General features: G+C 48.7%; 1 protein-coding gene across 1 annotated transcript; it reads right to left on the bottom strand.

The window, feature by feature from the left end:
• Positions 1-628: 628 nt before the first annotated feature.
• On the bottom strand, positions 629-18,940 carry PARD6B (par-6 family cell polarity regulator beta). Its single transcript, XM_049781347.1, has 3 exons — positions 18,863-18,940; positions 12,386-12,608; positions 629-1,736 (listed from the first exon to the last, which is right to left on the bottom strand). The coding sequence occupies exons 1-3, from the start codon at positions 18,926-18,928 to the stop codon at positions 904-906; spliced, it is 1,122 nt and encodes a 373-aa protein (XP_049637304.1). The 5' UTR covers positions 18,929-18,940; the 3' UTR covers positions 629-903.
• Positions 18,941-27,698: the final 8,758 nt, after the last annotated feature.

Raw genomic sequence — 27,698 nt, 5'->3', positions numbered from 1 at the left:
GTGCAGAGCCAGAAGTAAGAGCCCTGAGCACCGCTGGGGTGTGGCCCCAAAATACAAACAGAAAGACAGCAAGAGGATGAACATGAATTTAACTGCTCTAGCTTCATAATTTAGGAACCTAGATTCAATGCTTGTAACACAAGAGGCAGCTCCTCCAAACAAGACAATCAACTATTTAGTTTCTTAGAAATTAGCAAAAATAAAAAGGGGGGGAATAAAAGCCTTTGCAAAAATTATGTATATCAATTAGTAAGAGAAGAACAACATTAAAAAGTGGAAAATAAAATACTGGGAAAACTTAAAAAAAAAAAAAAAAAAAAAAAAAAGCTCTGTCTCCCTAGGTACTGACAAAGAATCAGACTTCTTCACATTTGAACCACAGAAACATGGGGCCAGAGTAAAAGTAGAGGTGGGAGGGCGCTTGTCTTGCATGTGGTCAACCAAGGTTTGATCCCTGGCATCCCAGATGGTTCCCCCAAGCACTGCCAGGAGTGATTCCTGAGTGCAGAGCCAGAAATAACCCCTGAGCATTGCCGGGTGTGCCCCTTCCCCCCAAAAAGAGTCAAAGGAAATATGGGTGGACTCGGCACAGAGGAGCAGACCTAAGCCATAAGCCAGTTCTAAAAAGTGAGTCCAGTTTCACCCCCAGCAGACATAGAAAGTACAGCATCTTAGCCAAGGACCCCTTTGTTTCAGACTGCAGGGCCCTTGGGCCTGCCCAAGGTTCACACACAACTCCCATTCTCCCCTTGGAATCAGGGTTCAAGCTCGCTATGCCAGGCTGTCACGCCCGTTCCCGGTGGCTGGTGCAGAGGTATGTGTACAGATAAGTGTGTGCTGTGAGCCAAGTGGGCACCTTGCCTCCGTGGCAGCCCTGTCAGTGGGAATCCTGGGGACACAGCCTCAGAGTGTTATGATGGTGCCATCTTCTTCCAGGAGCTTCTGTTCCGAGGTGCGTGTTTCAGATTCCACGCTTGTGCCACCTGCCACAGACTTAGCTAAGCTCCCCTGAGTCCCAGGAATGAAACCATTCTGGCTGGACTCGAAGCTGAGCTCGATCTGGGTTAAGGATTCCAGGCTCTCAGTGTGAGGCACGGCCTTGGGAATCTGCTGGGGCACCCCGTCCTCCTCAATAATGATGTCCTCGTCCTCGCTGTCGTCATCCACTGGTCCAAAGCTTGGCTCCTCGTGCTGCGGGTAGCTGGGGAGGCTGTTGTCTGTGGACTGACTGGAGCTGCCCGAAGTCCGACTGTTGCGCACCACGTTGTTCCTCTGGTTGGCGGGTCTCACCGTGATGATGAGGTTGCGGCTGTTGGCGATCATCATGTCGGTCACCTGGTCCAGGCTCTTTCCGGAAACTTCTATGCCGTTTACTTCCAAGACTTCGTCATTCACTGCCAGGAGCCCTGTGCTTTGGGCCAGGCCGCCTGGCACGAGTCGGGATATGAAGATCGCGGGAACTTTCTCCAAGCCGTGGGGCGTAACCCGCACGCTGGAGCCATCCCGGATGTAGAAGCCCAGGGGCTTCTCTGTGCCGTACTTGTACAGCCGGACCCTGCGGTGTGTTTCGGGGAGAATGTCCACATCGATGATGGAAGACACGGGCCTGAAATCTTGGGGCATGCTGATGACTATGTGCGGCTTCTTCCTATGGTTGTCAGGACGCAAGACATTGGTGAGAACATTCTTCTTCTTGATCAGAGTGTCCGTACCGAAGGCACTGTAATCTGCTTCTTCTGTGGGAATAAAATGGGAGAAACACTGTAAAGAAAGCACCTCTTTATCCAGATAAACCTAAGAGAAAGAAAAACAAGTACAGCAAGCCCAGTAACTAATTAAACACTAGCTAATTCTGATCAAGTCCACCAGCACCACATAGATATAATGTCACCTCATCTCAGAACTAAAGGTTCATGTGTGGAGCAGCAGGGAGCTGCATTAACAGGAGAGAGACACTAGGGGGCCCTCTCACAGGAACAAGGAAAACTCACAAATGCTGTGCAAAGGGACCATAAAACAGCACGAAGTGTGACAAATGACAGTATATGGTGGTAAGTTGCACAAACCTTTTTTCTTATTCTTAAGCATCATTTTTAAGCAAAAAAAAAAAAAAAAGTTGTTTTTTTTTTTTGGTTTTTGGACCACACCCAGTGATGCTCAGGGGTTACTTCTGGCTCTGCGCTCAGAAATCGCTCCTGGCTTGGGAGACCATATAGGACACTGAAGACCGAACCCAGTTCTGTCCTGAGTCAGCCACGTGCAAGGCAAATGCCTTACCGCTGCACTATTGCTCTAGCCCCAAAGCGAAAAAAAATTTGGGGGGGGGGGTCACACCTGGCAGTGCTCAGGGGTTACTCCTGGCTCTACGCTCAGAAATCGCTCCCTGCAGGCTCAGGGGACCATATGTGATGCCGGGATTTGAACCACGGTCATTCTGCATGCAAGACAAATGCCCTACCTCCATGCTATCTCTCTGGCCCTTTTTTCTTTCTTTATTGCATTATGTTTTGCAATATTGTTACTGAAGGGATATCCTGCATATCACTTTCCCTCCTTTCAGCACCCAGTTCTTGTCCAAAGTGATCATTTCCAACTTTTTTTTTGGGGGGGTCACACCCGGCGTTGCTCAGGGGTTACTCCTGGCTGTCTGCTCAGAAATAGCTCCTGGCAGGCACGGGGGACCATATGGGACACCGGGATTCGAACCAACCATCTTTGGTCCTGGATCGGCTGCTTGCAAGGCAAACACCGCTGTGCTATCTCTCCGGGCCCTCATTTCCAACTTTTACTGTCACAGTGGTGCCTTCTCTGTCCTACCTGCTCCCAGCCCTCTTCTGACAAGCTTCCTACCATGGACCTGACTGCCCAAGTACAAGCAAGAGTGCCAATGAGTTCAAACATGGCATTAGGGGGCCGGCGAGATAGCATGGAGGTAAAGCATTTGCCTTGCATGCAGAAGGACAGTGGTTTGAATCCTGGCATTCCATATAGACCCCTGAGAGTGCCAGGAGCAATTTCTGAGCGTAGAGCCAGGAATAACCCCTGAGTGCTGCTGGGTGTGACCCCCCCCCCAAAAAAAAAACAAAAAACAAACAAACATGGCATTAGGGGGCTGGAGTAATAGCACAGCAATAGGGCTGTTGCCTTGCATGCAGCTGACCTTGGACCAACCTATACAGTCTCCTGAGCCAGCAGGCATGATTTCTGAGAATAGAGCAGGAGTAACCCTTGAGCACCAGCAGGTGTGACCCAAGAAACAAAAACCAAAACAACAGGGGCCGGAGAGATAGCATGGAGGTAAGGCGTTTGCCTTTCATGCAGGAGGTCATCGGTTCGAATCCTGGCGCCCCATATGGTCCCCTGTGCCTGCCAGGAGCAATTTCTGAGCCTGGAGCCAGGAATAACCCCTGAGCACTGCCAGGTGTGACCCAAAAACCAAAAAAAAAAAAAAAAAAAAAAAAAAAACCCAAAACAACAACAATCCACAACTCCCCCAAAATACTCATTGGGGTAGGGCTGATAATAAAGTCAAATAAGGCAGATAATCCACACAGAAAGCAAATATCATCAAATGTATGGTCAATACTTAAGAATTTGGGTCTTTCTGCACAAAAACTCTCCTTCAGGTTTTGTTTTTTTTCTTGGGTGTGGGGGGTGATATTGGGTGGGAGGTGCTGGGATTCGTAAATGTTCATTGTCCCCTTCTGACAGAGGCTGAGTGCCAGGCTCTTTATGCATATTCTAGGTTGACAAGGACAATGGGAAGTGGGAGGCCAGAGAGCCTAAGCTGGCCTGCCCACGACTGCTCCTCAATCCTGGCACTTTGCCCGCATAAACTGGAGGAATTTATGTGGCCAAATCCAATGTGGCAGGTTTTTCTTTTTTCAGGCCACACCAGGGGGGGACTAGGGGCTACTCCACGCTGGTGGGGCTGCTCTCAACACTGCTGGGGGCTGATGCTGAACCCTGAAGTTCAGGGAACAAAGTTGGGCTCCCTCCGGAATGCAAAGTATGTGCTTTGGTGCTACATCCAGGACTCAGTCTTGTTTTTTTATTTTTTTCGAAGTGCTGACACCTCATGCAGCATGTAATTAAATCACAACAAAACACTTAACGGGCTCCAAACCATCTGGGGTTGAACTGAACCTTCAAAGGGGTGTGTGTGTGTGGGTGGAGAACAACCTGGGATGTAAACTAAGCAGAAGTGGGGACACCTGAAGGCAGAGACGCTAGAATCAAACTGGCAAACAAGATTTCTGACCAGAGGGAGACTATAGGCGAGGAAATGGGATTTAGCACAGGAACACAGCGGTCAACCACAAACAGACTCCAATTCGATTCCCCGGAGCCTGCCAGGAGTGACTTCTGAGCACAGAGCCAGGAGTCACCCCTGAGCACCTCCAGGTGTGACCCAAATAAACAAAAGGAGAAAAAAACAAAAATAATAAAAATAACTGGAGGGGCTAGGGCTGGAGCGGTCAGTCGGAGGGCGTAGAAAAAGATGTATGACTGACCTTTGGAAATAAATCTACTGGCACAGGAATCTTTTTGGCAAATATATGAAGAATAGGAATCTTATACTTGAGGCTGAGGAGATGTCTCAAGAGGCTAATGTGCAGGTTTTACGTGCAGGAGCCCAGCATCGCCGGGGCCCACCCAAGCAACCCCCAGAGCAAGCTCCTCAAAAGAAAACTAATTAAGAAGCGTCTTCCAGGGGGATGTGATTTCAAAATTATTTCCCTCTTCAAGCAATCAATTCAGAAAGTTTCCCCAACACTTATAAAAAGGGCGTTCCAGACCATACAAGCTGGGAACAGAATTCAGTTGTCTCCATGGCTCGTTCATGGGAAACTTGAAAGAAAAACCCCCAAATCTGCATAATTTGGCATCACATCCAGACTGTTTGAATGCTTGCAGCTCGATTCTCAAAAGCAATATGCCCCAGGACAAAGGCACCTTTGTTCGCCCATTGAGCTAATCAGTTTCCAGCCACTGGGGAAGAGAAATATTTTGGCTGAAAGCCAATGTGCGGGGTGTTAGTTGAAAGTGTAAAGGTGAACGTCCACAGGGAAGGTGAGCCGACTTTCTACCTGAGCCGGTCAAAAGCACTTAACACAGAGTGAGACGCAAAGTTTGCACACTTGGTGCAGAACAACTTGAAGAACAACCCAACATTCCAACAGGCAGAGCCAGATCCCTCAGCAGATAGTCATCATACTTCAGACTCTCGGGGTCTATCTGCCATGCCTCTGACAGTCAAACTGGACCATCACTCCCCCAGGGACACACAGGCTTACTGAGGGGCCCAGACACTCCCTGACATTCCTAACACTCTTCTTTATAGCGGCCATGCCCACTGGTGCTGGGGGGCCAAGCACACACCCCTTATGATGGTGGTGTGGGTCAGAAGACCACTGCCAGGACCTAGTGGCCAAATGCTTGGCATGTAAAGAGTTTGGGGATCACCAGGGCCACACTTGGAGGTGCAGAGGAGACTCCGGATGCCAGGAATGAAACCCAGGGTCTCACATAACCTCTGCCATACTGTTACCTTACTTATGAGTAAGAAGTCATAAGCTTCTTTCTCCTTAAAGGTGAAGACAGAAAAGATGGAGGGGAGGGGCCGGTGAGATAGCATGGAGGTAAGGCATTTGCCTTGCATGCAGAAGGATGGTGGTTCGAATCCCAGCATCCCACATGGCCCCCTGAGCCTGCCAGGATCGATTTCTGAGCACAAAGCCAGGACCTGAGTGCCACTGGGTGTGGCCCAAAAACCGAAGGAAAAAAAAAGCCCATAGTAAATAACAGCCAAGTGGAGGGGCTAAGCGATAGCATAGTGCAGAGGGTACCTGCCTTGCATGCCACTGACCAGGGTTCAATCACCAGCATCCCATATGGTCCTCTGAGCCCACCAGGAGTAATTTCTGAGTGTAGACCCAGGAGTAACAACTGTGCACCACCTTCCACCCCACCCCCACACCCAAAGAAAAAAAGCGGGATTGGTAATATCAGGGAAGAGAATCAGAACCCAGAAGAGGTATCCTTGTATAGTAAGGAAATAGTAATAGTGCAGGATAGAAAGCTCAAGATTACATCTCATTTGAAATTCAATAGGAAACAGGGCTGAATGCAAGAATTTTTAAAACTGTTCTACGTCAGGGACCATGGCCCTTTCCCAGGAAGTTGACTCTAATATATGTATCTGTATATGAGGTCATAATCCCTACTGCAAACTCAGTCACAGGCAGTACCTAAAGTAGTGAGCAGGGCTCCCATCCAAGAAAATTCATTCTCTTAGAAAAGCAGCCAGCACGCCTTCAATTGCTAACTCTATTTCTAATTCAAAATGGTTACATGCAACAGAAATGGCAACTTTAAAAGGATTAAAACCTCAAAGCAATGCCTACAAACCTTGCCCTTACTTCAAGAAGCAATCCAGGAATGTTCAGTCAGCTTCAAGGCAGTTAGTTCTGAGCTCTGGAGCAGCAAGGCCAAGAGGGCCTTGAAAGAGAGGAGGTGCCCGCCAGGCTTATAGGGTTCTTTAGCAACGCTAAAGACGCATTAACACATAGTGGTGTTCACAAAGAAGCCTGGAGTGGTAAGGGCCCCAGCAGGCGCCTGTAGTTGGGAGCCTGGCCGGGGAAAGTCAGGCAGTTCAGGGAGACTCGCTGAGAAAGAGGCCTCTTAGACCCTGGCAGAAGCAGAGAGACCCATCTGGGCAAGGGCAACACAGGGAATCCCAGAATTGCTGGGACAAGTGCAGAGGTCCCAAAGGTGAAAGGTTGGGGAAAGAGAGAAGGAAATTCTGGGCACCAGGAAGAGACAGGTTGCAGTGGACAAGGGAACCCCAAGGCTCCTGTAGTTTTGCGTGTGTGTGTGTGTGTGTGTGTGTGTGTGTTTACATACGTGTGTGTGTACACGTAACTGAAAAATTACTGCAGTCATTTCAATATGTCTGTGACTAAAAAAAGACAAAAGGTTGGCCTGGAGCAATACCAGAAGGGACAGGGTGCTTGCCTTGCCTGTAACTGACCTAGGTTGAATCCCCAGCAACCCTTAGGATGCCCTGAGCTCCGCCAGGAATAATTCCTGAGCACAAAGGCAGAAGTAACCTGAGCATGGCTAGGTGTGGCCCCCACAAAGACAAAGGTGACATTTGTCATGAGCACCAGGGACCAAACTGTTAGGTGTTAATCTTTGATTTCTTTTTATCTTCATTTTTAATTGCAGGTAGCCTGGGGTGACCATACTTTATTTTATTATTTTTTAAAATTTACTGTTAAAACGTACACCCCTGTGGGGTCTGAGAGATGGCACAGCAGGGGAGGGCTCTTGCTGCATGCCACTGACCCAGGTTTAACTCCCACCCCATATGGTCTCCTGAGCTGGAGTGATTCTTAGCTCAGAGCCACAAGTAATCCCTGTAGGAGTGGGTAGGTGGGGGAGTGGCCCCAAAAAACAAAACAAACATGAACTTAGGCCTATACTAAGTTCTTCCCCAGCTAGGGAGTTTCTTTCTCTTTTACATTCTAATAAACCTTTCTATATATAAACAACAACACGGGGCCTTGCACTGGCCAACTCAGGTTGGATTCCTGGCATCTCCTGATCATGCCAGGAGTCATTTCTGAGCATGAATAATCCCTGAGGGCCTCCAGGTGTGGTCCTAAAACTGAAAACAACAACAACAAAAACAACAACATACACAGAGCCAGAGAGAACAGGGCTGGGCTGTTGCTGCTCCTGTGCAGTCACAGCCCTGGTGTGATCTTGCAGGAGTGAGCTCTGAGTACAGTGACTGGAGCAGTCCCTGACCAACCATCCCCACATTTGCCTGGTGTCACATCAATTGCAGACACAAACCAAGTGAGCTGGGACACAGCTCACTGTCAGGACACCAACTACCACAGAAGAAGCTCTCTGTACTTATCCTCCCTCCTCGAAATAAAGGAGATCACCTAGCCTGGGGGTTTCATTCTTGTTTCTGAAATAACAACTCTAGAACTAATGTATGGGGTTTCCCTTCTGGCAATAAATTATTATAAAACACAAAATGTCTCAAGATTTAGGCCATCAAGGAGTTCTGCAGGTTCAACCGTGAGCTTCCACTTCAAAGCAGCTTTCCGTTAGGAGAATGTATCAGATTTTTAAAGTTTGCATAGTTTAAAAAATACTTTTCTGGGGCCGGGCGGTGGCGCTCGAGGTAAGGTGCCTGCCTTACCTGCTCTAGCCTAGGAGACGGACCGCGGTTCGATCCCCCGGCGTCCCATATGGTCCCCCAAGCCAGGAGCGACTTCTGAGCGCATAGCCAGGAGTAACCCCTGAGCGTCACCGGGTGTGGCCCAAAAAAAAAAAAAAACCAAAAAAAAAAAATACTTTTCTAAATGCTTTGAAAATAATTTTTTTAATTCCCTTGGTAAAAAAAAAAAACAGAACAAAACAAAACAAAACAGGGGCCAGAGAGATAGCATAAAGGTAGGGTGTTTGTCTTGCACGCAGAAGGACGGTGGTTCGAATCCTAGCATCCCATATGGTTCCCCCATGCTGAGCACTGCCTGGTGTGACTCCCCATACCCAAAAACAAAAACAAAAAAAACCAAACACAACAAAAAACATGGCTCTGGCTATCTCTTATTCTTTTTCTTTTGGGGGAGGGGAGAGATTGGGCCACACCAGTAGTGTGTGCTAGATGTTAACCTCTAAGATAAAACTTCTGTTACCATATAAGCATATTTAAGAAGGAAACACTAAAAGCTAAGCGCTTTCAGCAGAACTGAAGGTATAGGATGGTACAAGGGTCATGATACATGCTTTGCAAATACTTGCAAATACTATGACATATGGCCCCCAGCAACACCAGGGGTCACTCTGGAACAGTCTGAGTACTACTAGGTGTTGCCTAGACACCTCCACCATCACCTTCACATCCCAAAGAAAAAAGATGTTAGGATTGGGATGCTGAGTTAGCTAAAAGGGCTGTGTATATACTGTGAATTGGGGAGACTTTGATCCTCAAACAATAGATGTCAAGATCCTGTTTCATAATCAATCCTACTGTAACAATCTCAGTCAAATAATAACAAAAGGGGGGCTGGAGCAATAGCACAGCAGCAGGGTGTTTGCCTTGCACATGGCAGACCCGGGACAGAACCAGGTTCTATCCAGCATCAAATATGGCCCCCAAGCCTGCCAGGAGCTATTTCTGAGTGGAGTCAGGAGTAACCCCTGAGCACTGCTGGGCATGGCCCAAAAAGCCAAAAAAACTAAAACAAACAAAGGGGGGCCAGAACGATAGCACAACGGCCAACCCAGGACAGACAGTGGGGTTCAATTCCCAGCGTCCCATATGGTCTCCTGCCAGGAGAGATTTCTGAGCGCAGAACCAGGAGTAACCCCTGTGTGCTGCTGGATGTGACTCAAAAACCAAATAAATACATCAACAAGGGGCTGAAGAGACAGTATAGAAGCAAGGTGCTTGCCCTACATGCAGTGGGCCCAAATTCAATCCTTGGCGTCCCATATGGTTTCCCAAGCACCACCAGGAGTGATTCCAGAGTATAGAGCGAAGAGTAAGCTCTGGGGTGTGTTTTCAAGGCCAAAACATAAAAACACCAAAAACAAAACACACAGGATGGGGGTGAAATAAATAATACAATCCCTATAATCTAACGAAGATCTTATCTGATGACATCAATTTAAAATAGTTACGCTATTTTATACCTGAAAACACAGTCTAACAATTAAAATTTCTTTTCCAGTACTGGGATTAAACCCTGAGCCTCACATGCATGAAGCAAAGAGTATACTACTCAAGTGCTAAATTCCTGGCCCACAACTCACTTTTTCATGAAAATAAAGCCTAGCAAGGAAAGCCTATTATTTGCTCAAAATGACCTCTTTGTTTTGGGAGGGAGTCACCCCAGCAGTGCTCAAGTATCCTTGGACATTCCCAGCAATTCTCAGTCCACCAGGGTTCAACCCCACTAGTCCTGTAGGGGCCTCCGAGGTGGTACCTAGAAACCTGGGAGGCAGGTGGTGCCAGGAGTGGAACATAGGCAGGTGTCTTCAAAGCCTGTGCCCAATTTCTGTACTATCTCAGGGTTCCCCAAATGACAAGTTCTTGCTCAGGTTTTTGTTCTCTGCTCTCTCTCTTCACTCTGCATGCAGCTCCCCAAGCTCCTAGCTCTGCTCCTGGCTCTGTAAGCCCTCATGACACTCCTGAAGATTCCATCATTCTGGCCTGCAGACCAGACCTCCACTCTATCTCAGTGACCTCTGGATTCCTATCTCAGGCTTCAACCTCCACCATGACAGGGCTGATCCTTGCCAGCAGATGAACTTAATTGTCCCAAGATAAAACCTACTTTCTCCATGAACAGACCCATAAAATACTTCTGTCTATGGGCTCTCAACTGTCAGCTTCAAACTGAGACTCTGGATTCCCCGCACCCAATTTTCTGACCTCTGACCTCCAGACACCACCACCACCACCAATCCCCTCTCCCACCCACATACACTGGGCAGCAGTCCGCTCAGATCTTAGTTCTGCTCTCCCATTCTCACCCCAACCAAACAAATCCACCTACCTGGAACAGTTGAATTGTCCCATAATGCTACCAACACCTGTATGAAGTGTATCTCAGGGGCCTTCGCAAACTCTATGCTGTGCTGTGGGAAGTGCTTTGTAAACCCGCCTCTCTTGGGGGTTACTTTGTAGCTGGATTTTAGTTCCTACAAACTCAGAGAGGGAAGATAGACAATCTGTGGAATTTCAAAGCCCAGGTCTTATCAGCGGATCAGAAATAAAGTTTCACCTTTAAGAGGAATCCCCCAGGCATTCTCAAACTGCTCAGGGCCGGCTTACAAACACAGCTACAAACACAGTTAAAGCTTAAGTGACCCCAGGACAAAGGACTCCTCCTCCTCTAGAAAGTTCTGAGCTTCACAAATCAAAGACAGGGCCGGGAGAGATAGCACAGTTGCAAGCAGCCGATCCAGGACCAAAGGTGGTTGGTTTGAATCCCGGTGTCCCATATGGTCGCCTGTGCCTGCCAGGAGCTATTTCTGAGCAGACAGCCAGGAGTAACCCCTGAACATAGCCGGGTGTGGCCCAAAAACCAAATCAAAGACAAAGGGACACAAGTATGGGAGTCTCCAGGCTTGAAAGACCAAGATACCCAGCCCCCAGGCCCTTGTAATCCCCAACACTGCAGGGCCCCATCTGGGGCCAAAATACATGGGAAAATGCTTTGTCATGAAATGCTTTCTTACCAGTGGTTTTTTTTTTTTTTTTTTGGTTTTTGGGCCACACCCAGTAACGCTCAGGGGTTACTCCTGGCTATGCGCTCAGAAGTTGCTCCTGGCTTGGGGGACCATATGGGACACCGGGAGATCGAACCGTGGTCCGTCCAAGGCTAGCGCAGGCAAGGCAGGCACCTTACCTTTAGCGCCACCGCCCGGCCCCTCTTACCAGTGTTCTTTTGCAAAACTAATAATATCAATGTTTACATTCCTTCAAAATCAGGGCTATATTAATTTTCCAGGTAATTAACTATTTCTGTGGAGACTATCCTAAAGATCTCTATAGGACATGCCTGCAACCTGCCAGGAAACCACATGGGGCCAAGCCAATGCTTGCTTCAAAGTCAGTGAAAGCAGAGAGCGACAAGGAGAAAGCCCATGGGTGGCACTCACACAGAGGTCCAGAGCCCCAGGACTGCTGGTGGGGCACTCAGAAAGCCAGTGCACAGGAAGGGCAAACAATGCACCTTCAGATGGTTACTAAGGCCAACCCTACACATGGTCATCCCGCAAAGCCTGGAATGTTCTGAACTCCAGAATCCCCAGCTTCTTACCACATCTTCCTGATCAAGAATGCCATTCAAAGAATGACAAATGCATAATTTCAATTTAAAACTGATCTGGGGCCGAAGCAATAGCACAGTAGTAGGGCGTTTGCCTTGCATGTGGCTGATCCAGAACAGACCTCGGTTCGATCCCCGGCATCCCATTTGGTCCCCCAAGCCAGAAGCAATTTCTAAGTATATAGCCAGAGTAACTCCTGAGCATCACTGGGTGTGGCCAAAAAAAAACCAACCCCACCCCCCAAACAGTAATCTAAGGGCTGGAGAGATAGGATGAGGGTGAGGTGTTTGCCTGGCTCGTAGCAGAACCTGGTTGGGTGCCTGGCACTGGATATGGTGCCTGAAGCACTGCCAGGACTGAATCTTGAGCGCAGAGCCAGGAGGAAGCCTTGCGCACAGCTGGGTGTGGTCCAATCTCTCCCACCACCCCAGCCAAACTTCTGTTCGCTAAGTTTGTGGCAAGAGTGGGTTTCCTGCAGATGAGGCTGTCCTGCGTGGTCTACACCAACAGCGGCATTTACCCTTTTTCTGGATGAAGATCCTCAGCAGCGGGCAGGCCGTGGAAACAGCCTTGTGGTAGTTGTCATCGTTGTTGATGGGCAGCAGATCGCCATGGATGTCAGCGTAGCCCACCAGCACCTCCACGTTGGGGATCTTGTGCACGTGCTGCAACAAGCCGTAGAACTCCTCAAATTTGCCAGGCTTGGACCGCTCCAGTGAAAAGCGACGGAACTCGGCGCCAAACTGGAAACATGAGCAAGAGAGACAGTTAACGGCGGGGTCTGTTTTCTGCAGTCAGTTTCAGATGCTCAACCCTGGCATGTGAACAGGCTGGGCAACTGAGTGAGGGACCCGGTGCCTTCTGCAGGCGGTCCGGTCCTTCCCGGTCCTTGCCACCCCCACACTGGGGATTGTCCGGCGCCATGACTCAGCTCAAATTCCAGACCCTCCCTGTCAGCAGTCCTCCACATCTACCAGTAGCAGAAAGCATCTCAACTCCGGGCACCATCAGAAAGGAATGACAGTCTACAGCCAGGGGGCAAAAAGAACAGGGACACATTCAGAGCCAGGACCACGCTGAAGAGGAGACACCAAACCCCCAAGAAGCAAATACAAGAAGGTCCGAGTTTCTGGATACTAATGGTCTTATACAAAAGAGGAACCCTGGGCTGTGAAACAAACTGTGTGGAGGGAGAAACAACATCTTTATTATGATACTCAGGGAAAAAAGCAGCTTTAGCTTTATGAAGCCAACAGTGCTGCCTGAGCGTGTCCAATTAACACAGTGTTTGCACAACAGCACGGGGACGGGCCCTGGAGGCCCAAGGTACAGGCTGAAGAAAATCACTGACCTTCCAGAAGCAAGACCCTGGGGGCACACCCACAAGGGAGCTGGCTCTGTGTCTCTCCTCTAGGACCATGCCTCATAAAAGTGGCTCTCAGAACACAAGGGAATGGCTCATCGGACCCAGGAGAATCAAGAGCTCTGACTTGCCCAGAGCACTGCCATCAATGTGGGCATGGTCATCCTCCCACCCCCCCCCTGGGAGTGGGGCAGATCTGTGGTCACACTCTTGTGGCTCATTCAGGTAGCAGATTAAAGGCCTAGTTATGTCTCACTATTGCCTTTATTGATCACTGATTTTATTCTTTCTGTGTTCATAGCACTATGTATCTGGTCCAGGGTCTCATGCAAGCAAGGCAAACACTACTACTGAGCCACATTCCTGTATCGCATTCCTCGCTCCAATGCTTTTTTAAAAAACATGTATTTTACAGGCTAAAGTGATAGCACAGCAGGTAGGGTACTTGCCTTGCACACATACACCCAGGTTTGGTCCCCGGCATCCCATATGGTCCCCGAGCCCTCAGGAGTGATTCCTGAATGTAGAGCCAGGAGCAACCCCTGAGCACTGCCTGTTGTGGTACCCCCCCTAAAAAAAAAAAAAAAAAAAAGTACTTTTGGGCCCAGACTGATAATACAGCAGGAAAGAATGCTTGCCTTGCTTGTGGTTGATTCAATCTCAGGTACACCATAGATTCCCCCTTGCCCCCACAGCACTGCCACAAGTGATTCCTGAGTGCAGCATTTGGAGACAAACCACAGCACCTCTGGGTATGGCCTCAAACCGAAAAAATAAACAACAAAAAAACCAAAGTATTTTAGAGAGCTGAGGAGGTAACTTAAGGGGTAGAGCACACTCCCTACTTGTACAAGGTTCAGTGTTTCATCGTGGGCATAGCAATGCCACCCCCTGCACTGGGAGTGACCCAGTAATACCAGGCGGTGAGACCAAGTTCTTCTAGGAGTAGCCCTGGGTGTGGTTCCTATAAAATAAAATTTAAAATAAAAATTAAATTAAATAAAAAAATCACTTTTTAGGGATGGAAAGACTGTGAGTCGGGCACTTGCCTTGTATGTATCTGATGTGGGTTTCTCGGAGCCCCCAGGAGCAATCCCTAACCTGGGAGCCAGAAGTATCCTAAGGTCAAAAACCAAACCCAAAAAACAAAGGCTAAACAAACAAACAAACAAACAAAATGCTGGACTACTGAGCTAACTTTCTCTGTGAATATCAAGACAAATCTATGAAGAGCTGGAGCAATAGTAAAAGTGGGGAAGGAGCTTGCTTTGCTTGCATAGTCAACCCCACCAGAATTTTTTTGTTTTGTTGGTTTTTTGGGTCACACCCAGCAGTGCTCAGGGATTATTCCTGGCTCTATGCACAGAAATCGCTCCTGGCAGGCTCGGGGGACCTTATGGGATGCTGGGATTCAAACCACCCTCCTTCTGCATGCAAGGCAAATGTGCTATCTCTCCTGCCCATCCCACCAGAATCTTAAGGTTGTGTACTCAGAAGTCCTGAGTACAGAGCCAGGAGTAATTCCTGAGCACTGCTGAGACACCCTTAAATTTTTTAAAAAAGATAAAAAATTTTGAGGGGTTGGGGATGTTGCATCATTTGCCTTACTGGTGTGAAGCCTGGGTTCAACTCTACCTCCACAAAACAGAAAAGAAAAAGAACTTGGAATGTATGGTCAGGTTTAAACACCCCACACAACCCTGTCAAAGCAACTCCTGCATCTGCAGCCATCCAAATGCACCACTTCTGGGGCCGGAGAGATAGCATGGAGGTAAGGCATTTGCCTTTCATGCAGGAGATCATCGGTTCGAATCCCGGCATCCCATATGGTCCCCCGTGCCTGCCAGGAGCAAGGAATAATCCCTGAGCACTACGGGGTGTAACCCAAAAACCACAAAAAAACAAAAAACAAAAAACCAAATGCACCACTTCTGCTACATCTCAAAAATTCAAGACTTAACATTTGACTTAAAATACACTGAAGTCACCTACTAATGCACTAGAAGGTACTAAAAGGCACTAAATATGCACCAAAACCACTACTGATAAATTAAGTTTCCAAAACATTCCTGAACTATAAATACTAACATCGAGAAAATAAGGTGAGTCACATCTAAAGTGTTCTGAAAGTTTAGTCACACCTTCAAGTTTCAAAGTAAATAAAAGTGGGCAACGCCCTTCATATCAGTGAACCTGATGATGTTATCAAAAGTCATAGTTTCTCTTCCATATTCTTTGAGGGGGGGTTATACCCAGTGGTGCTCAGGGCTTACTCCTGATTCTGCGCTCAGAAATCGCTAAGGGGACCGACCATATGGGATGCCAGGAATCAAACCCAAGTCAGTCCTGGGTTGCCTGTGTGCAAGGCAAATGCCCTCCTGCTGTGCTATCTCTCTGGGTCCATCTCCTCCATATATTCTTTTTTTATTTTTCTCCATATTCTTGATTCTGAGTCACAACACATAAAGTTCTCATTCAGTCCAGGTCTGTCATCTCTCTCTTTTTGCATGGGAGCACCTTCTAATAACTGGACCTAAATAGGAAGACTAAATAGGCTTTGAAATTCTTTGTTCAACATTTTTTTCCTCTTGCTTTAAATGCTATGCTAAAAACAATGGGAACTTGTATGGCCTCACAGATGTGCCCTTTGCAAATGTTAGCAGAGAAAAAGAGAAATTGTTATGCCGTTTGCAGCAAAAACAATAGGATTAAGAGAACTTTTTAACTACATGAAGAGATGAAGATGAAGAAAACTTAGGCCCGATTAACAGCTATCCTCTTTGTGGAAACTGTTGTAAGTTTGGTCAAGCACAAGTGGGCACCCAAAAGGCTCTGGACACCCTTCTCCCAGTCTCTGTTGATACATACGACAAATGCAAACTCATTTTAATATTCGGTTTGCTTATGAAAAGTAATTAGGAAATGTACAGCCAAGGTTATTAAAGGACATGCCACCTTGATTATTGATTAAGAACTTTCCCTACTCTGAAGAAACCAAAAGATAATCAGTTACCAGAGAAAAGTCACATGGCAGACTGGTATCACAACTGAACGAGCTACATTTGCATGACCCAGTCTTGATTAGGTGCACCATTTTTCCTTTTCTAGAACGAAGATAATCAAGTTGACACTATGGTTCTCTATGCAGAAGGCATCTTGTTGTGGTTACTGCTTAGAGATCAGTTTGGTAAAACAAAACAAAACAAAACAAATAAGGTACAGATAACAGTGTAGCAGTGAAAAGAAACACTGTTACCAAAATCTGTTCAGAACCTGTATTAAAAGGTTAAGATATCAAATTTAATCTCTTAAAAGTAAATGTGTCCATAATACACATTTAAAACTGAGGCCAGAGCTACAGCACAGAGGTTATGGCTTTGATACAATAGGTTCTATCCCTGGCATCCCCATATGGTCCCGGAGCCTTCCAGGAATAATTTCTGAGCAATAGAGTGTAGCCCCCAAACCAAATAATAATAGTAATTAATAATAATAATAATAATAATAATAATAATAAATTTAAAACAGGAGTCCTGGCTGTCACAGTGGAGCAGAACTTATAATGTACCTACTGGATTCTTTGTTTTGTTTTGCTTTTTGGCCTTTAGGCCATACCTGGTGGTGCTCAGGGGTTACTCTGGCTCAGTGCTCAGATAGTACTCCTTGGGAGTACTTGGTAGTCTTGGGAGATCATATGGGATGTTGGAGGTTGAACCCAGGTTGGCTTCGTGGAAGGAAAACACCTTATCTTGTATACTCCAAACCCCCTATGGGTTCTTTGCAGCCTCTCAAACACCAGGACTCTGACAGGCAGTGTTCACTTTATATGTGGTATGGGCAGTCAAATATATAGCATACAGCTCACACCTGAGTCTGGGACTGATGGCAGATCAGTTGACAGAAGGGTAGGACAGGGAGCCTGAAATTCCAGTCCTTAAGTGTAGTTGCTCGTTCCAGAGAGAAACAAAACTACTAAGATCTGATTGTATTTAGCCTTGCACTGAGAATCCCTCCCTTTTTCCTATGATAAAAAATTTAAGACCTGCTCCAAAGATGAGGACCACAAATTGAACTTTCATGATTACGTAACATCCCAAGTGCTTTTCTTTTCTTAACCTCAACTCCCACAAACCCAAACTAGATTGAGAATAGAAAAAGCGGTGAGAAGGTTCAACCACTAGCCACAGACTCCTCATTCCTGCAGTTACTTGCAAGCAGCCTTTTCTCCCTCTTCTCATCTACACCCTTAGTTTAAACATGTCACTTCAATTAGCTGGGGAGATTTGGGGCAGGACTGGGGCACAGCATTATTCTTTAAATTGCTACAATTACATTGGGATTCTTATTAAAGGGAACTATTTCCGAAACGATTGCCCATCGCAACAGGAGTTGAGCAGCAACTAACAAAATTTCAAGTAATGTTTAAAATGAATGTACAGAACTCTTGCCATGATCTCACTGAGGGCTGAGGGACAGAACTTTGCTTATAAACTTAGATAATAGAAACCATTCGACGCCCAGGATTCAGAGAGCTTTCAGGACTCAAACTCACTCCTTTACTAGCCATTCTTCCTAAGTGGTCTTACATTCAATAGTCCTTATCTTTGGAGTTGATTAGGATTTAACCTCTCTCCTCCTCCTTTTGTTTTGGTCTACGGAAGTATTTTAACTGCTTTTCAAATCCAGTTAGAGTCCTTCCTTTTGTATTCTATAAAGCCCAATAGTATTCTATCTAAAAAAAAAAAAAAAAAAAAAAAAAAAAAAGCTCAAGGGTTTGACACAGTAGCAGAGTTTGGCCAAATCATGGCCCTTTTGGGAGCTGGTTTTGGAGAAACAGACCAAATTATCCGAACTCCTGACTTTTCAGTTCAAGAAATATTTACTGAAAATTCCGACTCCCAAACCGCTTTGGAAAACGTCCCCACATTCAATCGCGACCCTCCCGACCTTATTCTAGCCCATTCGGGTGGCCAGTGAACGCCTCAACCTTCCAGGCTTCCCCCCCACACACACATACGGCCCCGCAATTATCAAGCAAACAGCCTCCCGTGCCATTGATCAAGAGTAAAAAAAACACTTGAGGTGGCAAGGTACAAACGATGGAATGAAAAGAGCAGCCCAGTACCCAGCCTGGGAACTGCAAAGTGCTCCTCCAAGGTAAAGCGATCCTGCTCATTTCTCAGATTAAATGCATTCCAGAGCTCGGCCAGGAAGCAGAGCCAGCAGAGCGCTCGGAGTTCACAGGATTCCCGTCCCTCCCCGAAGGCAATCGGGGGGGAAAGGAGCGACCGCAGAAAGGAGCGATTGTTTGGGGAGCGGCGGCAACGGGTGTCCAAGATCCCCTGGACTCAGCGAGCCAGTGACCCCCACTTTCACCCCCTCCCGATCTTCGGGGCCACACCGAGGAGAGCCAGCACGCCTCCCTCCCGCCCTTCCCATTCCTGCACGGGAATGAGCACAGGAATGAGAGTCGGTGCTCCGACCACTGGGCTCGAACATGGGGTCCATCTCCCGCGCCCAGCGCCCCCAGAACCCAGGGGTACAAGCTGCCGGGGCGCCCCCCGCCCACCCCAAAAGGCCTGCCCGGCCCCTGAGGCCTGCCCGTTTCCACCAGCCCGGGCCCCGCGCACCTACCTTGCTCTTCACCTCCATGGTGCCCAGGCAGCCGCTGCCCGCCCCGTGCCGGTGGCCGCGGTTCATGCTGAGGCCGGCCCTGGGGAGCGCGGGGAGCCGGTGCACGCTCGGCGGGTTCGGCCCGCGCCTCCTCCCAGGCACCTGCAGCGGGGCGGCCGCGCACACGCACAGCTGCGCTCGGCAGGGGCCCGACGGTCCGACTGGAAGCGCGGCGGGCGGGGACGCTCCCTCCCTCCAGGTCTCGGAGGCGGCGGCGGCGGCGGAGGAGGAGGAGGACGGGGCGGAGCAGCGCGGACCGACGGGCGCCACGGCCCAGATCCCCAGCCGCCGGCCCGCGCGCGCGCGCGCACCCGATCCGGCCGAGCGAGCGCGGACACGCGCTCACCTGCAGCCTCGGCCGCCGCCGCGGAAGCTCGCGCTCCGCCCACACCCAATAGGAAGCGCGCACCTGCGCCCGCGGCGCCAACCAATAGGAACGCGAATCGCTCTGCGCGTGGGCGGGCCGGCTTCGACGAGGCTCCGCCCACACGCACGCGATTGGCCGAGTTCGGGAGGGAGGGCGGGATCACCTGAGTTGGGTCGGTTCGGGCTGGTCGCGGGACCCAGCAGGAGCGCTAAAGGGCGCATGCGCAAGCGCCGGGGGGTTTCCGCCCAGGAGGCGCCGGCCGGAAGCGCCTCGCGCGAGCTCACACCTGGAGGAGACTTGGCGCTAGGAGCCTTTTGCGCACGCGCGGACGCGGCCCGAGTCCAGGATTGCGGGTTAGCAGCCGCAGTTGCTGGCTCCGGGTTCGTTCCGCGCTACTTATGGGGATGCGAGCATCCTTGGGACGGCCGGGTTCCCGCAGCCTTCTTCTTCCCAGCTGCCACTCTGTAACGATACCCGGCCACTCCGGCTGTTAGGCGTCAGGCTGCAACTCTGCAAATTTTTTAAGTTTTCCCGCCTCTGCAAGTTTTTGCTTTTTTTGTTTGTTTGGCTTTCGGGAAGAACTTCAGGACTGTTTCGTTTTTAAAGACGAGGTCGAGTGGGCGCCCTTTGGGGGAGAGAAGTTAGGGAGATTCTTGCAGGTGTGCCCTTTCCTAGGATTTCTCGTGGGATGTCTTTCATCCTTATAAATATATAAATATAAATAAATATAATAATAAATAATATAATAAAAATAAATATAGCCGGAGAGATGATAGCATGGAGGTAAGGCGTTTGCCTTTCATGCAGAAGGTCACTGGTTCGAATCCCGGCATTCCATGTGGTCCCCTGAGCCTGCCAGGAGCGATTTCTGAGCCAGGAGTAATCCTTGAGTGCTGCCGGGTGTGACCCAAAAACCAAAATAAATAAAAATAAAATAATATTTATTATTATTATTATTATTATTATTGGTTTTTGGGTCACACCCAGCGGCGCTCGTGTTACTCCTGGCTCTGTGCTCAGAAATTGCCCCTGGCAGGCTCAGGGGACCATATGGGATGCCGGGATTCGAACCACCGTCTGTCCTGGGTAGGCCGCTTGCAAGGCAACCGCCCTACCTCTGTGCTATTTCTCCGGCCTCTCATCCTTATTTATTTATCCCTAATCTCTAAAGTCGTTCTTCCCCCCTTTTTCTTTTCTAAGCAATTTGCTGTATTTCATCACCTACCAGAGCTGTAGGGTCATTTTCGTTTCCCAGAGTGACTGGCCGGTCCAGGCTAACTGGCTGAATTCTCTCACTAACCCACTCCCCTCCCCGCTCCCTGAGGCTCTCTCCCAGAGCCCACATTCTACCTGTCTCCCCTCCTTCCTTCGTCTGTGGCAGGTCCAGTTTTGCCTTGTTTCTGGGCAGCTGTGTGAGTGTGGGGGTGAAAAGAGGTCGGGGAAAGCAGAGGCCAAATCAGATTTGATGTTGGGAAGGTATTTGGCCTCCGACAGGAACCGAGGTGAATGGATTTGGGGAAGGGTGTGGGGCAGAGGGAGTGAGGTTTGTGCTGGCAGCACCCCGAGTGGGTTCACAGGTGAGAAGCCCATTTTTCCCCGGGAGGGTTTTTGTTTTCTAAGTACTGGGACTGGAGGAGGTTAAAATTTTCTTGCTTTATTGGTGGTGGAGAGTCTGTAGGAGATGGGAAGGAGCCCATCTCCAGCTTTATAACTTATTAGTGCCAGAGCACCTATGATGTGATGACTCGTGATGAGCTGGAAATGAAGTGGGGTGTTGACTAGAGCAGCTGGACTGTTCTCAAGATCCCTGGATTCTTTAAAAACTTATAATGGGAGGAAACTTGGGGACACTGATAGTGGAAGTTGACACTAGTGGTGGGATTGGTGCAAGAACATTAACTATCTAAAACTCAACTATTACTAACTAAATCACAATTCTTGAATAAAACGTGTTAAAACAAAAACAAAACCACGGGCACCGAACTGTTTTTGCTTTTACGTATGTATCAGGTGCTTCTGCACTCATCCAATGAAAAGCAAACTGTGTGAAACTTAGACATCACCTGGATGCTGACATCATCAGGGCACTTCCTTTCTAGAAAGCCACTGCCCCATCTGAGATGGAGCAAGAAGAGCATGTTGATGGTGACATCTTAATAAGTGACGGAATCACTGTGGACTTGAGGACCCTGGAGAAAGTTCTCAGGAGTCTAGGAGTCTCCGTTTCCAGGTGTCACACCACACTCCCCAATTGTCAGGGCACAAGAATCCCCCCACCTCCACACAAACATTTACTGTGTGAGCAATGTTATCTGCACTGATTTATCTGGCTGTCTGAAAAAGGAAGTCCCTGGGTGCCAGCACACCTGCGTGGGCTCACATTCCTGGAGGCGTCGTCATATTCTCCCTCCCCTCCCTGGGGTGCGGCACCCCTCTTTACTTGGACTTTCCTTTCTAGAAGTGGGTCCAGGCCAGCCCTGCCTGGATCTTCTAAGTGGAATTTGCTCTGAGGCCTGCGTCATAAGAGAGCCTGGGCTGTGGAAGGAAGGAATGTGGAACGTGGCTTGAATTTGATAAAGGTAGGGTGGAGCGGAGGAGGGGAGCCCTGAGGAGTGCTGCTTCTTCGCTGCCACCCGTGGTGTCTGGATCTCAGCTTTGCTTGAAAAGTGGGAGACCTTAAGGAGCACCAAGAAAAGCTTAGATTCCTATTTCTCTCTTTTTGGGAAGCCGGATGTTCAGGGTTTATTCCTGACTCTGTGCTCAGGGATCACACCTTTCAGTGCTTAGCTGCTAAATGCAAAGCAAGTGCCCTATCTGCTGTGACTATCTTTCCAGCCTGTAGATTCCCTGGTCCTTAATGCTGTGACTGAACACTAATCTTATTTCTCTCCATCATCCCACTCCTCCCCCCAAATTCTCAAGCCAAAGCTGATAAGACTTTGGTGTGCAATGAAAAGCTAGTGGCAGGCCAGGAGAGAAGGAATACTCACAAATTAAGGAGATAAGGAGGGCAGGTACAGGGCATGGACTCTAGAAATTACAGGGCTACAGGATTATTAGTTGAAAATGGGAGTACTGGAGCAGATCCTGCCCACACCCTGAGGCAGCTCTCCCACTTGGTGCCACCCTCCAGTCCTGTAAGGTTCCATTTCTGTCTGGTTTCTCCAAATTTTCTCACTTGAATACAACCATGAGTATGATATTGAGTCCTTGGGTGGTGAGATGGATATTTGTCGTTTTTCATAGTTTTATGAATTGACAGATTCCAGAATAGTACTTCATTTTTCCTCTGCCAACAACTCAAAAATAAAGATAGAAAGGAAAAAGCCAGAAAAGGAGAGAGGAGAGAGAGAGAGAAAGAGAGAGAGAGATGGGGGGGGGCAGGAAGACAAATGGCCAAAACTCATGTAATTGATGAGATTGTTTTCAAGAAGTTTCTCTTCCTGGGACCAGAGAAATAGTACAGCGGATAGGCCAATTTGCCTTGCACACAGTTGACCTGGGTTCAATCCCTGGCGCCACATATGGTCCCCCAGGTGTCACCAGAAATGACCCCTAAGCACAGAGCCAGTAATAATCCTAAAACACCATCTGGTGAGGCTTAAACACCCCACCCCCGCTTAAAAATGTTTTTTTCTTGCCAGCTCTCTTTCTCCTTGATCACCCAAGTTTCAGTTCTGATGGTTAATAATTCTTTGAGAAAGAGTTGAAGACTGTTTCTGAATCTCCGACTATTCAGCAAAGCATTTAAGCCCTTTTGCAGAGGCGGAATTAAGTCATGCGATCTGCTTTCTGGTTAATAACTTAGAGCCACTCAGTCCTGTGTGGGGGCGGGTAGGGTGGCACAGCTTGGGAAGCCAGGAGGAGGGAATTGACTCCAGTGACCTTTCGTGGGCTAGATGCCCTCAAGTGCAAAAGGCCATCGTGTAGTCCAGCGGTTAAGGCTCTTTCCTTGCACGCAGTTGGCTCATGTCTGATCCCTAATATCCCAGATGGTACCCGCCTGGAGAGATCCCTGAACACAAAACTAAAAGTAAACCATGACCACTACTGGATGTGGCCGCCCAACTAAATAAATCTCCCGTGATATTGGGTGGCATATGGTGATCAATATGGGATGAAGATTTGTGATTATTACCTAGAAAATAATAATGACCCCCACAACTTTCAAAAGAAGTTCCTTAAAATAAAACAGAAATGTGGGGCCAGAGAGATAGCACCATGGTAAGGCATTTGCCTTGCATGCAGACAACCCAGGACAGACCTGGGTTCGATTCCTAACATCCCACATGGTCCCCCACGCCTGCTAAGAGCAATATCTGAGCACAGAACTAGGAATAATCCCTGAGTGCTGCTGGGTGTGGCCCAAAAACCAAAAAAATAAATACAACAGAAATATGTACTGCTTCCTTCTTTGTGTTTTTTTTTTACCAAGAACATCTCTTCTTAGAGAGGCTGAGAAGGAGCCCAGCTGAGATTGGGGCTAGATAGTTTCTGTATTCAAATCCTACAGCTGCCATTTCCTGGCTATGTGACCTTGCCCAGGGTCTTAATTTCTCTCAGCCTCTGTTTCGACGTTGGTCTGTAATATAAGAGATTTGACTCTCTTCTTTCCCGTAAACAGCACTCAGGATAGAGCCCAGCTGAGAGGAAGAACGCCAAGTGTTACCTATTATTGTCATTATTGCTCATTATTTTTATTTTCTAAGACTGTAATAGGATTTATTAATGTAGCTTATTGTTGTTGCTGTTGTATGGACCACACACAGTGTTCTTCTGAGGCTATCAGAATTGTACCTAGTAGTAGGGCTGCTGGGGTTGGGAGGTGTCTGTCATAAGGAACCAATGATTGAACCCAAGGTCTCCTGCATATGAGGTGTTTCTTTCCACTCAGTCACATCTGCAGAGCAATATATTCTTGGGCTCTGAAAGTGTGTATGAGACATAGTGCTTGGCTTAGAGGTCATGGTTGAGGAAGAAAAAAAGAATAAAGGTGGGGTTTCTACTTTCTGGCCTTTCTGAAGGGGAGGTACATACACTTCTCCTGGGAAGGTTCTGGGACAGTGTGTATATATAATTTTTTTAAGTGTTTTAGCACTTCACAGCTTGCATGCACATGTTTCAGCAATGTCCTAAGGCACCTAGCCAGCAGGGCCAGGCAAGGGAACAAACAGGAATCTGGAGCCCTGGGGGCTGGAGAGAGAGTTATAGGGGTTGAGGCTCTTGCCTTGCAGGCAGAGATGGGGTCCTGGGTTCTATTCCCGCTACCACATGTTCTCTGGAGCCCCCCCAGGAGTAAACCCTGAGCACAGAGCCAAGAGTAGGGCCTGAGCACTGCCGGGTGTGGCCCTGAAAACAAATTAATCTGAAACTATGGCAGGCAGGAATGGCTGGAAGCTGGAGTTTCCCATGTGAAATGGGATCCTCTGGTTTCTGATATGGGGGGGGGGGGGGGCGGTGAAAACAGAGCAAGATGGGGGAGGAGCAGAGTGGAGCCTCCCAGGCCGGGCTCAGCAGGGGCTAAAGGATTAGGAGAGATAAAGGCACTCGTGCCTGGCACACAGCATGGAGACACCAGTTGCCCTTGGGAGCCATTACTCAGGGCTGAGGCCCCCATATGAAATGGGGGAGTGGAGGGAGCAATAAGGAGGGGATGACTCAGCCCCCTGGGGGAGGGGGTCTGGAGTGTTTCATGGATGAAGTGATGGGGGGCCGGGTCTGAGAAATGAGTAGGAGTTTGTTGGTGGCACGGTGGGGGCTGTGGGGGTGGCAGAGGTGCATTCCAGGACCCTGGCGCTGAGGGGGTGGGGAGCCAGGGCAGTGGGGATCCCCACACTGATTAAAGGAGACTGGAGGAGGAATGGCTCCCTCTCTGGGCACTGCGGTGTAGGGTGTGGGAACCACATCAGAATGGATTGGAAGGTTGGAGAGGGTTGCACACTTCCTCCAGTTGGTGTCTGAGACCCCCAAAATGCAGACAGATGAGCCGTGTTGTGCTAAACTCTGCAAGGTACAGGCCAGCACCTGGGCAGCAAATGAAAGAGTGTTACAGGCCAGGGTGTGATTAGTGGCCAAATGAGTGGTGTGGCCTGCGGGACTCAGGAGGAGGCAGGATTACCATGTTCTCTCATTCATTCATTCCATCCTCATCTGTTTATGAGACAGGTCATGCCGCAGGCACAGACTGGGGCCTCACTGGGGTGTCAGAGCAAACCCTGAGCCTTCACCTGACAGATGGTCAGCCAGAGGCCATCGTGGGGGCGGGTGCTCCTTCCAGTCAGCCCAGCTGTGGGACCTGGGCTCAGACTTCAGAGATGTGGTTCTGCTGGTCCTTTGAGGAGAGGCGGGCATTTTCTCATGGCATTTCCTGGTTTTTTAATGCTGGCTTCTGATCTGAGGGAGTGTGTGTGTTGTGTGTGTGTGTGTGTGTGTGTGTGTTCGCACAGGAGATAAGATTGAAGTATTCGGGGCTGGGAAGGTGGCGCTAGAGGTAAGGTGTCTGCCTTGCAAGCGCTAGCTTAGGACGGACCACGGTTCGATCCCCCGGCGTCCCATATGGTCCCCCCAAGCCAGGGGCGATTTCTGAGCGCATAGCCAGGAGTAACCCCTGAGCGTCAAACGGGTGTGGCCCAAAAAAACCAAAAAAAAAAAAAAAAAAAAAAAAAAGATTGAAGTATTCTAGGTGCAGGAGGTGGGGAGATAAAAGACCACCTACTAGAGACCCAGAGAGAAATCTGGGTGGGCTTGAGACTGGAGTGTGGGGGATTGAGCTGTTGGTAAGGAGTTTGGGTTTTACCCTGAGTTCCCTAAAAGACCTCCTCTGAATAGGACATGGAACCTACATTTGTCTTGAGAAGGGAGGACAATCAAAGGTCTTCTCAGGGGGTCAGAGAGGTAGCATGAAGGTAGGGCGTTTGCCTTGCATGCAGAGGACGGTGGTTCCAATCCTGGCATCCCATATGGTCCCCCGAGCCTGCCAGGAGCGATTTCTGAGCATAGATCCAGGAATAATTCCTGAGCACAGCCGGGTGTGACCCAAAAACAAATCAACAAAACAAAAACAAAAAAACACAAAAGAAAGGTCTTCTGGGAATAAAGGGATTCCCAGGTAGGCCTGGAGGGAAAGAGAGACATGCAGCTCACCAATGTACACTGCTAGGGATGAACCTGAGGTTTCCAGTGTGTAATACTTGAGCTGCGGGCCGGGCGGTGGCGCTAAAGGTAAGGTGTCTGCCTTGCCAGCGCTAGCCTTGGACGGACCGCGGTTCGATCCCTCGGTGTCCCATATGGTCCCCCAAGCCAGGAGCAACTTCTGAGCGCATAGCCAGGAGTAACCCCTGAGCGTTACCGGGTGTGACCCAAAAACCAAAAAAAAAAAAAAAAAAAAAAAATACTTGAGCTGCAAGTATTGACTTTGCAAAGATAAGTCAATACTTTGACTATTTGGTGGAGGGGAGGGAGGCAGGAGGTTGGACCACCGCCTGACAGTGTTCAGGGTGCAGCCCTGGTGGTGTTATGTGGTACTAGGAATAGAACTGGGGCCAGATGCAGGTGAGGCAGATGATTTAACCCCTGTTCTGTCTCTTGCCTTGATCTCTTTTAGATTTTATCTGGTAAGTCAGCATAAGGATCATAGTGGGTGCTTATTAAAAATGCATATTCCTGGGGCTGGAGAGATAGCATGGAGGTAGGGCATTTGCCTTGCATGCAGAAGGACGGTGGTTTGAATCGGCATCCCATATGGTCTCCCGAGCCTGCTGGGAATGATTTCTGAGTGTAGAACGAGGAGTAACCCCTGAGTGCTGCCTGGTGTGACCCCCCAAAAATGCAGATTCCAAGGTGATCCCATTTCTGCAGATCTGGAACGGGACTCTGGGAGCCTGTAATTTTGACGCTCATCTGTGGGATCTTTTGTAAGAAGTAGGAGGGGGAAAAAAAGAAGTGAAAGAAATGCCGACTCTGGAGTCTGGGTGTCACTGCAGGGTTGAGGCCTGGGGCCAGAGATTCAGCAGGTGGTTTTTAAAGACAGATCTGAGGAACATTTGAAGAAAGAGCAGGGTAATCTCTGGTATGCACTGGATTTAAGCCTCAAGGGCATACTTGGAGAGGTTGGAGAGATGACACAGTGGCAGGGTACATGCCTTTTAGGTAGCTGACATGAGTTCCATCTCTAACGTCATATGGTCTCTTGAGTCTGCTGGGAGTGATCCCTGAGCACTGTCTGGTGTGGCCACTCCCACTAATCCCCCCAAGAAAGGATGCTCTTGGCTTGTGTCAGGATTATAATCATTTCCTAGAACTCTCAGCAATGTGCAGCATACTGGGGCCTTAAAGCAAGTTGACATGATAGAGGGTGTTGGAGAAATAGTTTGATGGCTTGAAAAATAGGCTTTGCATTCAGGGGGCTAGGTTCCAGGGTCAGAACCTCAT

The sequence above is a fragment of the Suncus etruscus genome, chromosome 9, assembly GCF_024139225.1.
Source record: "Suncus etruscus isolate mSunEtr1 chromosome 9, mSunEtr1.pri.cur, whole genome shotgun sequence".
Taxonomy (NCBI): Eukaryota; Metazoa; Chordata; class Mammalia; order Eulipotyphla; family Soricidae; genus Suncus; species Suncus etruscus.
Note: the sequence above shows the minus strand (reverse complement) of the source record. Positions and strands in the feature narration are given on the sequence as shown.

Bases quoted from the DNA above. Each gene is read 5' to 3' on its own strand.
- PARD6B (XM_049781347.1), bottom strand. From the start codon at position 18,928: ATGAACCGCGGCCACCGGCACGGGGCGGGCAGCGGCTGCCTGGGCACC. The intron at 12,609-18,862 runs GTAGGTGCGCGG...TCATGTTTCCAG, and splicing joins CCATGGAGGTGAAGAGCAAG to TTTGGCGCCGAGTTCCGTCG. The intron at 1,737-12,385 runs GTAAATGCCGCT...TTATTCCCACAG, and splicing joins GATCTTCATCCAGAAAAAGG to AAGAAGCAGATTACAGTGCC.